Below are 13,198 nucleotides of genomic sequence, written 5' to 3'. Positions count from 1 at the left end.
ACCAGGGAATAAATCCAAGTTAAATTTAAGGCAATTTGCTAGTAGTTAAAAATTCAGGAAGCTTCAAAACCCCGCGCTCTTCTGTTCCAATTTCACATGCTGTTTTGTGGCCCCTTGGCTGGTGTCAGGCTTTTTTTCCCTTTTTTTTTTTTGGTAAAAATGTTTATCTCCACTTACAAGATGCAGTGGAAGGGTTTCTTCAGAAAGGCAGTGCCCCTCCAAGTCCTGCTGGGAGTGTAGCACAGACACTGCTCAGATTGCTAGGGATGGACCCCGAAGATCAAGGCTACACTTTTTTTGCTTCATCTCAGGTCTCTTTAATGCAGCGAAGGATCTCAAAGCTGAACACCTACTGAAATTATTTTGGCTTGGGCCTCTGGTGACAGCACACGGCCCAACACAGCTTTCCAAGAAGCCAATGAACCGTAAGAGCTCATCTGTAGATTTTCCACTAAATAAATGGTAGGAGAGCAGGCTTTCTCCATAAGTCAATTTACAGAGAGTACCATAATTCTATTGCTTTCCTAGAAATAACTAGAAAAATCAGCCCTAAACAAACAGCACTTGCATGTAAGAGCAAAAAGAACCAGCGAGCAGATTTAATCATCACTTTCCTGCCAACTTCTGCCAAGATACAGGGCAGCTTTTTGTTTCTCATGTTGTCAAAGCTCTGGTCTTAAAGCAAGCATTAAGAATTTATACACATTTTAACCCCAACTAGAACGAACCTAGCTGTACAAATGCACCGTTTATGGAAAGTGTTTATTTTGCATTAGCAGTACAGTTGTTTGTACACGAAAATATCACCTGATGGCATAATAACAGTCTGAGTAAACAGAATATTCACTTAAAGTGAATTTCACCTCTGGCAAAAAGAAGAGCCAGTAATGCTTACACAGCCAACTTCTCTGCATACATACCTGGAATAAGTCCCCCGACCAAAATGTCTCAATTAAGGGGTTCAAACGAGTAGTGCCTTAAACTCAGCAAATTATTTCAATTTTGACCAAGAGCCACAGAGAAGAAACGCAGCACACAGATGAAAGCCTTCGCCATCCCATCCCTTGGGAAACAGTGGGGACAAAAATAAACTCCAAAGCGCTTTATTCCCTTCACTCCGACAGAAAACAGCAGGAAAAATGGACTACAGTTCCTCCTCAGCAATTGAGAGCCCTGTACAAGAGGAAAATATTTTTTGCTGTCTCACAAAACCAAGAACTTGAACCCCATGGCATTTCGCCTGGTGCCATTTTCTTAATGTAAGCTTCCACCCTTAGCACAGAGGGCTCTGGTTAGGGAGCACCAAGCAGCTCCTCCAGCAGCTCCGTGCTCCCTGGGGAAAACAGGCCAACTGGAATTTCACCAAAAATGTGCTGTTTCCTCCCCCATTTCTCTCCAGAGAAAAAGAAAAACAGATTAAGGAGGAACTGAAATTCACTTTGGTTTGCGATACAAAAGAAAGCCCACCACCAAAAAACAAAAACAAACACACCCCATGGCTGCTTCCCCACGTCCTCTCCATATCTCCACTCCCAAGACATTCCAACATTTTTTAAATTCCTCTCCAAAAGAGCTCTGTAAGGTGAGATTGGACTGACCTCCCCCTCGCACAAGGTTCTGCGTGCACAAGTTTTACTTTTACCCAATTAAAGACAACAGAAATACAGAGGATTCCTCCCATCTACGCACCCTATGCTGGAGGGAAAAAAAAAAAAAAGAACAAAATCACAATGTAACCGTAACAACTGAAAAAAACAGTGCCCTGTACTTGGAATATCCTTCCAAATGAGAGGGAGAATGGAAGAATTGGTCATCAGTGGGTGGTAACTCCCTGCAAAGACACCACCTGAGTTTTTCAGAGGTGCAGCTCCCAGCTGAAGGGTTACCTCACAAGGGCCTTTGAAGAAGGGCACAGAGCTACTAGGATAGCTTTCATTTCCTTATACTGCGTTCTCCAAAACTGTATTTGTTTCGGTTTTATTCAAAGTAGGTACAAGTAACAGCTTATGAAAATGAACAGCTGCCACAAGAGAAATTCTTCTACTTTGATTCAAGAAACCAGCATGTTGTTAAATTGGTCGTATGTTTTTCACTGAACTTAAATAAAAACAAAAAAAACAAAACAAGACATCTCACTGCCACCACCAACCCCACAGCTGCATTGCCTATGTGCATTTTTACCATCAGATTTGAGCCCCTTCAATTCTCACTGACTGCTGTTAACATCCGCCTGACGGGGATTCACTAAAACAACTGTATTCAAGGCCAAGCTGGATGGGACTTTGAGCAACCTGGCCTAGAGGGAGGTGTCCCTGACTACTGCAGGGCATTGGAACTGGACTGTCTTAAAGGTTCCTTCCAACCCAAACCATTCAATGATTCTATGAGTGAAGCCAATGCCACCCATGGCAGCAGCTCCCCTTGGCATCTCTGCAGCAGGGAACGCCCAGGAGCCCACGAGCAGAGCTCCAACATTGCACTCCAGCACCTGCAGCACACAGCCAAGAGCTCACTCCCTGTTAGGTGTTGGTGCAGGTAAAGGGATTTCACCCCCATCTGTCTGGGTATAGAGTTTGTTAGGACATACAGTATGTTTAAGACCACGCCATCAGGCTGGAATTGCTTCTGCTGTGAAAACACACAGATCTAAATGCGATTAGGAACTAGAGGAAGGCCAGTTTCAGCAAGAGGAATAAGGATGTTCAGAAAGCTGCGTGCTTTCAGCTCTTCATTCTGCTGTTTCAGCTTGGCTTCTGCAACCTGAACAAGAACCAGACGCAAAACCTAATCCTAACCCTGGTAAGCAGAACACAAAACAACAGAGCTATCATTAAATATCTCACATCCCACTCCACAGCTTTCAGACAGTGGTGTGGCCGTGATCTGTCAGACCACTGATCTGAGGCTGCTGGGCCAGCTCCAGCCTGCAGAACTGTAGGTACAGAAACATAGCAGGACAACAGGACTTCTGAGGGTAGCTTAGAGAAATTCATTTATTAACCTTCATCAACTCCAACAGTGCATGAAGAACTTCACGAGAAAATGAAAGCTGGGGAAAAACTGTTGGCTTCCTCAGTCTGGAAGGAGAGCAATTAGAAAGCAGAATTCGAAAAAAAAACCCACGAGAGATGTTGGTTTCTCCGTAGTGTTCTTAAATTAACAATTAGTGAAAAGATTTTTAGTGGTCTTCTAAGAGAAACTTCAATTAAAAAAAAAAAAAAAAGCAAAACCAAGAAGAAAAAAAAACAATTACTGCTTACCAGTAACAAACTGGGTTCCAGCTCTGGTGCTTTTCCTGCAGCAGCTGAGGACATCAACAGTCTGAGGGCAGCACAGCAGTGCCCTGCTCTTGGTCTTCCAACAGCACTGGGGTGAACTCTTGTAGAATGACAGAGCTATAATAAAGGACAAAACCAGACATTATTAGCATTGAACAACAAGATCACTGAACAGCAGCAGTACAGGTTGAAGTCCTTCCCCCCCAACTCATGTGTAAAAGACTTACGTATGATCTAATGAACAGAAAGATGATGACTCAAATCATATCTACACATTAAAGGTAATTAAAGCCAGGTTACCTTCTTGCAGTAGTGTCAGCAAGTTACTTCTTATAAGTATGGGAAAAAATAATCTAATTTTGGATACTAAGACTTCAAACAGATCTATGGAACAACAGCGTTTCCTGTTTGGTAGCTTTTGAAAACATTCTCACTTTAATGACTTTTCAAAGAGACATCTGTGGCCCAAAGGGCACTAATTCACCTTATCTGACCTGTAAAATACTGGGGCTAAAAGTTGCCAGTAGAGCTCCTGACACAACCTGTGTTTGCAAAGGAATGCTCAGGATATTCCTCTTGGAACACGGGAGGAGCAGTTCCTGCGGCTGATGCCATTCCAGGTTATGAGACAAAACAATCCCCAGATTTTGAAAATTTGTCGCAAAGAAAACACCAGAAAATAGAAATGAAGAAAGCTTTTCCACTACGAGCTAATGTCATTATGAATGGTCAAATAATGAATCTAATAAGCAAATGAAGCAAAAAGGAAGAGCCAAGCATTTTTATGGCAACGAGCGTAACTGTGAAAATCTTGAAACAAATACACAAATATAACCCAATTTGAGCAAATACCACTGACTTTGTTCTCAATCTCTATTTCTGACTGCCAAGTCTTGCCTCTGCCTAATTCTGATTGCTTCTCCATTGCAGTTGTGTTGGCTAGCTCTTGACAGTCCTTTTATTTAGGCAGTTACAGAGGAGAAAAAAAAAAAGAAAGAAGAGCAGGGAGGGAACAACCAACACTGACGTGTGGGAAACGACCCCGTTAGTGCATTATGAAATTAATCTGTACTTTCACTCAGACCTGGGATTGTCACAGCTCCCATTTCCTGCCTGTACCATGTAAGCCATAACAGTCTGGTAGAAACAGTAAAGCTGAGACGTCTCCTATTTTGTACTGCTCTTCCCTTCCCTTTGCCCTGCATTCTGCACCTGTTTGCCACGTCTCATGGAAGGGACAAAACCTGGTGATGGTGATTAATGGAGGCAGCCCACCATTAGGTAGGAGCAGAAGAGCAGCCATAGGTATTTCTCCAACCTATACACTGGGTACCATTTCTAAACCAGCTTTTGTTATCAATTTCAAGCCAAATTTTATTAAAAACCCAGAAGCATTACTAACAAGGCACCCTCTGGGTACTCTCTTTCCATTACCACGTGACAACAGTATCTTTGGATGCTCTGAACTTACCAGTATTTGAATGCTTTCTGTTAGCGAAGCAAAGCGCCGCGATGTTTCACAGCTGCATGGTGCATGGTTTGGTGGGGGAAGGAAGGTGGTAAGGAGCTCCACGAGGTTCTTCAGATGTCCTGTGTTTGGGAATGGAAAGGACGGGAAGGAAAAGTGAAAATCTACACTAACTTAAAGCAAAATACAACGTCACTTAATTACAAGCAACAGGTAAAACAACGCTTACAAGACCATTTCCCAGCTCAAATGTGAAACATCTGAAATATTTATACAACTACGTGCACGGAAATTAGCCCCTGCATTAAGTTGGAGTTTAACATCAGATTTTAACTGACAACTTCTGGCCACGCTTCCAGACCGAAGCGCTCTGAGGAACTCTCTGCAGAAAACAACACTTCCTCAAGCTGCTTGAAGATGCCCCATCAGTGTTGTATGTTCTAATTAGCACCATAAAGATTTAATTAGCGTTGATACAACACCTGTGACACACACCCTTCGCATGGGGTTAATATTAACCCAAGCTCACTGTTACAGCCATTCCCACCGCCACCCCAAAACCAAACTATTTGCCTGAGGTTACAGAGAAACCCTGCCTGCATTGTACAGAACGGAGACATCTGAATTCTATTCCTGCTCATCTCTGCTGAATCACAGCCTCCAAAAGGCGATGCCGTGCCTGAGCCACAGGGCAGCACACACAGCTACAGAGCGCACAGCTGCCTGTTCCTCTTTACGTACAGCCAAACGTTCTGAAGAAAACCCACAAAGCTGTAGAAAAAGACACAAGTGCCCACCAGAAAAGCAACGCAGGCAGAAAGAACATTCCAACTGTTAGCTAATGCAACAGGATGCACCTTTCTGAAAGGGCACCGTGTGCACACCTCTCTGCACAGCAGTGACACACGGAGGAAACACAGGGTAGAAATATCCACGTGCTTCCCTCATCCATCTCCCCTCAGCTTCCAGCTCTGCCTCTCCATCCCCAGCTGTGTGGGGCACAGCACAGAACAGCCAATGGCAAAGCAAGCATTGAGAAGGTTCAAGACCTGGTGACACCAGAGAGATAAGAATTCAGCTGTCTGTCTGTCTATCTGCTCCTCTGACAGCCCAACAGCTGGACCAACAGAGCTTACCTGTCCCAGTGCCACTGACTCCTGCAAGAGCTGAGCTCCTGCTCACAATGCAGTCACGAAAATAACCGAAGCAAAAGACGTCACGTTTGTGTCTCTGTTACCCAAAACCCAACATAAAAAGCACCGGAGAAAAAGAGGGTTAAGGCACGTCACGTTGGGAATTACCCTGCTGGGAGCTTCCCCCAAAATGCTCTCGTTGGGTTTTCGGCTTTTTTGTGAGGGGATCTTTGCTAAAACTCCCAAACCCAGAACGTACAAAGGGTGGAGGGAAAGGAGGAAGAATCGCGGGGTGATTTAAAAAGGGAAGTATGGGGGGGAGCTGGGGGAAAGGGCACCTGAAAGACAGAATAGAGACACAGGATTTGGGACCACACCAGCAGATAACAGATAACACACGCAATGCTCTGCGGCTCTTGTGTCTGTGGTTCCTGGTACAGCACTCAGTGCCTTGGGCAGACGTCCCTAAGAACTTTTTAGTGTCAATCTGATCTTTTTTTCCTCCCCATCCCGTAACAGTTGATCAAACCCAGAAGAGGAACAAAGGCAGGACAGACACACGGCAGTTGGAAGGAAGCTTGTGAGCTGCTCTTGTGCTGCCTGCACCTCCTCATCCTCATGCACTGTGGAGCAGGACTTTAGGAGCACTGCATCCTGATTACCTCTTTTATCAGAATTTAATTAGTTGGTGTCAGGTTTGGGTATTTTAAGCGCTAATGGCCAACGCAGACCATTGATTCCTCTGTTTCAGAGCACTGGTGAGAAAGGCATTTCCTCCAGAGGTATATTAATACAAAAGGTGTGAGTTTTGTTAATGTCTTCATCCTGAAATATTAACCACAAGTTGAGAAATACAAGAAGTAGCTTGGGTGGAACAGGGACTCTGAATACAAGAAGACGACAAAAATGATAGAAGGTAGCTATGGATTTAAGTGAACACAGGTATAAACATATTCCTTACTATGTAAAGCCCCGCTCACTTTTCTAAGTAGGGTTCTTAAGCAGCTAAGTTCTTGGCATGGGCTCCAACATTCTTGTTACTAAGTTTATTTAATCCACACATAAGCCAGTGGCTGTGTTTGTAGAATATTTCCGAGGTTCTGCGTCCTCCCTGCTTTACAGAAGACCCCGCCTCAGCTTTGCCATAAAGCAAAAGTTAGGCAACATCCAACGTGTGCAGGATGACCAATGCGAGGGCAGGCAGTCAGGCTGCAGAGCACGGCAGCAGGAGGGCTGGCTCTCACCTGCCAGCTACCTGCAAAGCTACACTGCTCCAATGCCTGCGTGTGTCCTCACCTCTCTGCAACCCAACACCGCCAAGTGGAACGCCTTTCCATCTCATCAGAATTGCTGTCCAGGACCATGACCTGCCTGCAGTGCACAGGAGGCACTCAGCACCAACGTTTCATCAGCAGCCAAAACACAACCTGATTGTTTCTTGAATATACTTGAAGGAAAGAAAGCTGAAGGAACTGCTCAGGGAATGGCCGCTCATTTGTGAGGAGGTGCAGTGAGGACCTCAGGCTGCACTGCATTAACAAAGAGCATCTTTAGCATATCTGTGATTTTTCATCAGTATACTACCCAATGTTTTAGGAGAGGAGAGCAAAGAAGGCATCCCTGCTCTACAAGCAGCTATGGGATGGGATGGGTCCCCAAGAGGAAGACAGCTGTGGGGGGAAAAAAAGAGGAAAACCCAACAGCAGTTCAGGGTAAGGGGCTGCAAATGCAAAGGTGCCACTTGAAGAAAACCAAAGAGGGAGGAATAAAGGGATGTTCTGAAGGAATAAAGCGGAATTCTAACCCCAGGGTTCTCACTGTGCCATTGTCCTCACCTTCCTCCAGCTCCATCCCCCAGCATCCTTCACCTTCTGGACACTGTAAGTCCCAAATATCCCACACAAACAACACAGGTGAGCTGTGTGCTGACTCAGGTAGGAGTAAGCCAAGTGCAACAATACGATCAACACAGTATTAACCCCCTTATGCAAAGTGCCCAATGCTCTGCACAACGGTCACAACCTGCTGGCTGCTGGGAATCACAATGTGTGCATGGGATGACCACAACAGCTGCGGGTCGCTCCGCAGTGACAAACCAAGCCCTCTCTTCAACCCTTTGTTTGGCATTAAGTTAGAAACCCCCCTGTGAACAGGAGAAAAACAAACAAACAAACAACAAACAACCATGAATGCTTTTTACTAATTTAAGAGGAGTCCAGAGAGCATTACGGAGTGCTCTGGCAGGCACTAAGAGCAGCACAAAATGGGAAAAAGTGCTGGGAAAAGGCTGGGCTGATGTGCTGCGGTCCCGCTGGGTGGGTGTCAGCCTGCAGCCGTGCTGCAGGACAGGAAACTTCGCTCAGGAACTGCAGAAACAGATCTGCAAAGAAATGATCAGTGCGAGAGAAGAGCACAGGAAAAAGGATTTGGTTGAGGAGGCGAAGCAGCCGGACTGACAGCAGGTAACAGAGCATTCATTTCTCTGCAGAGCTGGGGGTGCTAAACTGGTTTTCCTCTGAGCACTCTGAGTTAGAAAAAATAAAAACCAACATTAAAAAAAAAAACAACACCCTCTCGCAAAGAACATCTCCTCTGTTGTACGGCTGTCCCAGAAAACAAAGACCACGGGGAAAAAGTGGCCCATTTTCCTCCTCCAAGAACCCCACGTACAGGTCATGTTTTCAAAGCCTGAATCCTGCGTGCTTTAGAACGCAGTAGCTTTTAAAATATACAAATAGCCACTCAGAATGATCAGAATATCCTCGCTGGGTTCGGTGGTGCTGTGCTACAACCAATTCCATAAGAGCGACCGTGTGAGCTCTGCCAGTCCCCAAAGCAGCACCAGAAAGTGACAGTCCCACACTGAAAGCACCGTGACTAACGATACACCCCACCCTTGGTCAGTTCATGTTTTTTTCCCCCACCCCAGCACGAAGAATTTCCCAACACAAAACTTGACAAACAGCGAGGGAACCCGGGCAGGATTGCCATGGGAAAGTCGCTATTTGTTTGCCATTAAAAGCTGCTGTAAGAGACATGGCAAGCCAGGCGTGGGTACAAGTGGGAGAGCTGTGCAAGTTCATCCATCGCTCTTCCTGGGCAACATCAGCTCTTCGTGGGGAAATAAAAGGAAAAGCACTCCCTCACCTCTTCCTCCCTCACCTTTTCGGGAGATGCACGCAATGCACGAACAGCAGAGCAGCTCCGAGCGCAACACCGCACTCATAATGAATACTTTATGGAGTTCAGAGCCGGGACCCGGACCCGGATCGGATCGAACTGACACCGAAACGCACACGCACAACTCGAGCGCAGGTGCTGCCCGCAAAGCACGCAGCTCCCAGCCGGCACCGCCGCAAACAATGCCGCCCGTCGCCCGGCGTGCCAAGTGCATCGCAGCCACCGCACAACCAAACAGCGTCGGGAATCCATCCCGAACTGTTCAAGTGCCCCTTTGTTCGTCCTCCCGTGGTCAGGTGAGACCCCAAAGATACAGCGTTGGGGCAGAAGGCTCCTCCCGGCCCTATAGCTGTCAGTGGGGGCACTGACACAAAGGGGCTGCGGCGGCCGGGGGGCACTTTGTGTGGGGTGGGGGCAGAGCAGAGGGCACCGCACTTGTTACAGCCCCACGGGGGCACCCGCAGCCCTCACGGGAGCGGGGATCGGCTTTGGGGTTTGTTTGCTTCTTCCCCTAAGGGTGTTGTTATTATTGCGTGTTGTCATTATCTCTAAAAGAGGGTCACTTCCCCCATGTCAGCCCGCAATTAAAATGGAGGCGCTGCGAGCCGGGCTTTAGGGGGAGACAATAACCCAAAACGGGGCTAGATGGAGGAAAAACAATAATAAATAAAATAAAAATGGAGGGGGAAAGGGGGGAGGGAAGATGAAAAGGGGGGAAAAAGGAAAAAAAAAAAGGAGGGAAGAGGAGGAAAAAAAGGGGGAGAAAGAGAAGGAAAAAAAAAAAAAAAGGAGAGGAAAAAGGGGGAAAAGAGGGGGGGAAAAAAGAGAGGCGGAGGGACGCGGGGAGCCCCGCAGCACCGTTACCTCATCCCTCCGAGCGGCAGTTCGGGGCTCCCGACAAACTCTCGCTCCAACTTGTGCGGCTCCGGGGGCGGCGGGGCCCCGCGCGGGGCTCCGGGGCGGCCGTGCCGAGTTGCCCCCCCTCCCCCCCCCCCCCGCACCGCGCTGCCTCGAGCCGGGCGGGTGTTGACGCAGCAGAAATTACCAGCTGGAAAATTCCCCTTTTGGAGGTTACGGGGAAGGGGGGGGGTTGGGGGAAGGGGGGGGGGCGGGAGGAGGAGGGAGGGAGGAGGGAGAGGGGGAGGGCCGGGGGGTTAAACCCTGCCCCCCCCCCCCCATACACACGCTGTATGTGGAACCCCCCCCCCATCCCGCAGTCACCCCCTGAGGTGAACCTCCACCCCCCCTCCGCGAGGATCGATCGCGATGGAGCGCTGCGATAGGGGGATAACGGTGGTAATAGGGAGGAATGGGGGGGGGGGGAAAGCGGGGCGCCCGCTGAGGGGGGGCGGCCATGACGGCCCCCATCGCCTCAGGGCGGGGCGCGCGCTTACCTGGGCCCCATGGAGAGGAGGAGGAGGAGGAGGAGGAGGAGGAGGAGGAAGGAGCGGCCGCGCTCCCTCGGTCACTCCGCGCCTCAGCCTCCCCCCGGCGGGAGGGAAGGGGAAGGGGGAGGGGGGTGAGGGGGGTGAAGTCGGATGAGGGAGTGAGGGAAAAGGGGGGGGAAAAGGGGGGGGCAGCCGGGCGCGCTCCCGCCGCTCCCTCGGGCGCGCGGAGGGTGGGGGGGGGTGGTGCCGCGCGGCGCGTGCCGGCCGCTGTCCCCGCCCCTTCTCGTCTCAAGGAGAACGCCGATTGGCTGACGCCCCGCGCGGGCCTCTCGAAGCTCCGCCCATCTCCCCGCCCACTGCTCCCCCCCTCCCACCGCCACCCTTGCGCCGGGGGAGCGGGGGCGCCGCCGCCGGCTTTGCCACTGCCGGACACCGGAAGTGAGGGAGGGAAGGGAGGGGGCGCTCTACCCGGGCGCGGCGGCGCGGGGCACGCCGGGACGGTGTGAGGCTCGCGCCGCGGTTCGGTCCTCCACCGCTCCTCTCCGCGGCGCTCCAAAGTCCCACCGGCTGCGGTGCAGGTGTGAGGGGCCGCTTCCTCCCGCCGGGGGCCTTCAGAGCGGCGTCCGAGCCGGGTGGAAACAACTGGAGCGAAGGCAGCTGCGGGCTGCGTGGAGAAATAGGCCGTTCTGCCCCCGGAAGCCCTCCGGTTCCCCCAGCAGCGGGCCGTGGGCCGGGCCGGGGCCTCGCGTGGGGCTCTGAGGTGTGCCCGTGGCCTGCGGGCCTCGGCCCTGGCTTGGGCAGCACCCGAGGAGCCCCTCCCGGCCCCCCAGCCGTGTCACGTTCTGCAGGTCGGCTCTGGAGCTGTTGGGATGGTGTTGGGCTTTCAGGCTGCTTATCGGTGCTCACATATTGAGATTGCAGCCCGGCCTAGGGAAACGCACAGGTAACGGACCAGCCCTGGGTTGGGCTCTGTGCCCTCGGTGTCACTGCAGCGATAACGGCGTGCCAGAGCTCTGAAAGTGCTGGCTGTGGTTTCCTTCCCTCATCTGACGCCCTCGGCTGCTGCTCGCACCACCAGGTGCCTCCATCTCAGAGCTGTGCTTTCTGCTTTTTTATCTGGCATTTAAACAAGCAGATGCCCCGGCACGTGTTTTCCTCCCCCCGTTTCATCCCACGTACCCTCAGTACCTTGAATTCAGAAAAGCGCGCGAATGAACCCAATTAATGAAAACAAAACGCCTTTCAGCTCCGGCGTGTTTTTAATTACCTCTTTATTTTATATTGCAACAAAGTCCAAACAGCACCTTCCTAGAAAGAGTTCCATTAAAATGCAAATGAACAGTTTGCAGAACTTGGCTGTTCCTACAACGCAGGACAGTTTTTAGCGTTACAAAATGCTAAACGCGGCGCAGTTTCCCGCTGCCACCTGCCCTTCCTGCACACCTGGCCACATCACTGCACATTTCCCAGCTCTGTCACCAATGGGTAACACGTGGCGAAGTGCTGGAACAGGCTGCCCAAGGAGGCTGTGGATGCCCCATCCCTGGAAGCATTCAAGGCCAGGCTGGATGTGGCTCTGGGCAGCCTGGTCTGGTGGTTGGCGACCTGCACACAGCAGGGGGGTTGGAACTGGATGATCGTTGTGGTCCTTTTCAACTCAGACCATTCTGATTTTATGAAATCCCTTTTCCAGCTCAAGGTCTTTGCTAGCAGAAGGTGCCCGTAGAGCCTGGAGCTGATCAGCAGCTTTGGTCTCAGGAAGGTTTTGTCCCCTTCTGCTGATCACACGTAGCTCTCTCCCCTCCTTAATTAGAAATTTGTATTGTGTTTTAGGTAAATATTGCAATTACTCTGTCCTTATAATGATGTGATTTCTCCTCATAAATAGAACGCTCATGGAAATAAATGAATAGGAAAAAAAGGAGAGTTGGAGGGAAGAAAAACAGTGTAGTTCGTGGCATTTTGGGTGTGGAAGCCACCATAAATAAGACATGGAAGAAGGGAAAAGCACAGCCATCACCCCTCCGGAGGAGTGTCAGGGAGTGTAGACTGTGCACAGAACGAGATTTTGCATTCAATAAACTGAGATGATTTCTTGTGCCTTTGTCCTGTGGTTAGTTTGGAGGCGTGCTGGAAAAGCCAAGTGGCCTCATTATTCTATTATTCTGTTTCTGTGGGGCTTTTTTTGTTTCCCTAGTAAAATTTTTAGGGGAAAGGGATGTGCAAAAGAAAAATCCCAAGAGATCTGTGATCCGAGAGCTTTGCTTGCAAAGTTCCCCTTTTGTTTCCAGCATGCTCCATCTCCAAAGCCTGTTCTTCTCCAAGCCCTGCAGGAAGGAAGCGATTTTAGGGCTCCTGCCCTCAGCCCTGCACAGCCTGAGACCATCCGCTGAGCTCAGAGCAGCTTAAAGAAGGGTTAAGGACCCACATTCCTGTCCCTATTGCTTCAGACCAAAGGTCAGCGGGTTTCTTACCACGAAGGAAGGGAGGGAGGAGGTGTGCAGCCCTGACCAGGTCATTTTAGGAGTGAACCACATCTGAGCTGCACTAATGAACTGTGTTTGTCTCTCTTGCATACACGTACTCCCGCTTGGAGCTTGGCGAGTTGGAATTCCTGCTCTAGTGGGAGTGAGCATGTCGATTGTGTTTTTTCCATGATGTGTATTGAGGCATTTGCTCGGTTGTGGGAGTAAACACTTGGGGGAATTCTCCGTGAACTAGCGAGGGCAAGTCGCAAGCCTACTAAATATG

At 49.7% G+C, this 13,198-nt stretch overlaps 1 protein-coding gene across 8 annotated transcripts in view; it reads right to left on the bottom strand.

The window, feature by feature from the left end:
- Positions 1-10,597, bottom strand: part of ZBTB46 (zinc finger and BTB domain containing 46) — a 38,516-nt gene extending 27,919 nt beyond the window's left edge. For 3 of the 8 annotated variants that reach the window (XM_085241805.1, XM_085241804.1, XM_085241802.1), the window contains exons 1-3: positions 9,924-10,139; positions 4,750-4,868; positions 3,261-3,395 (exon numbers count right to left, since the gene is read on the bottom strand). Coding sequence is in view for 5 of the 8 variants with exons in the window: in XM_085241802.1 (XP_085097928.1) it covers positions 3,261-3,314 (54 nt within the window). In the remaining 3 variants the exon portion in view is untranslated. Of the gene's footprint in view, positions 1-3,260; positions 3,396-4,749; positions 4,869-9,923; positions 10,140-10,453 lie in introns of those variants that run through there. The other 5 variants (XM_085241800.1, XM_085241801.1, XM_085241803.1 and 2 more) reach the window with 4 other exon arrangements.
- Between the last annotated feature and the right edge of the window lie 2,601 nt (positions 10,598-13,198).

This window comes from Meleagris gallopavo, chromosome 22 (assembly GCF_905368555.1).
Source record: "Meleagris gallopavo chromosome 22, MGAL_WU_HG_1.1, whole genome shotgun sequence".
Lineage (NCBI taxonomy): Eukaryota > Metazoa > Chordata > Aves > Galliformes > Phasianidae > Meleagris > Meleagris gallopavo.
Note: the sequence above shows the minus strand (reverse complement) of the source record. Positions and strands in the feature narration are given on the sequence as shown.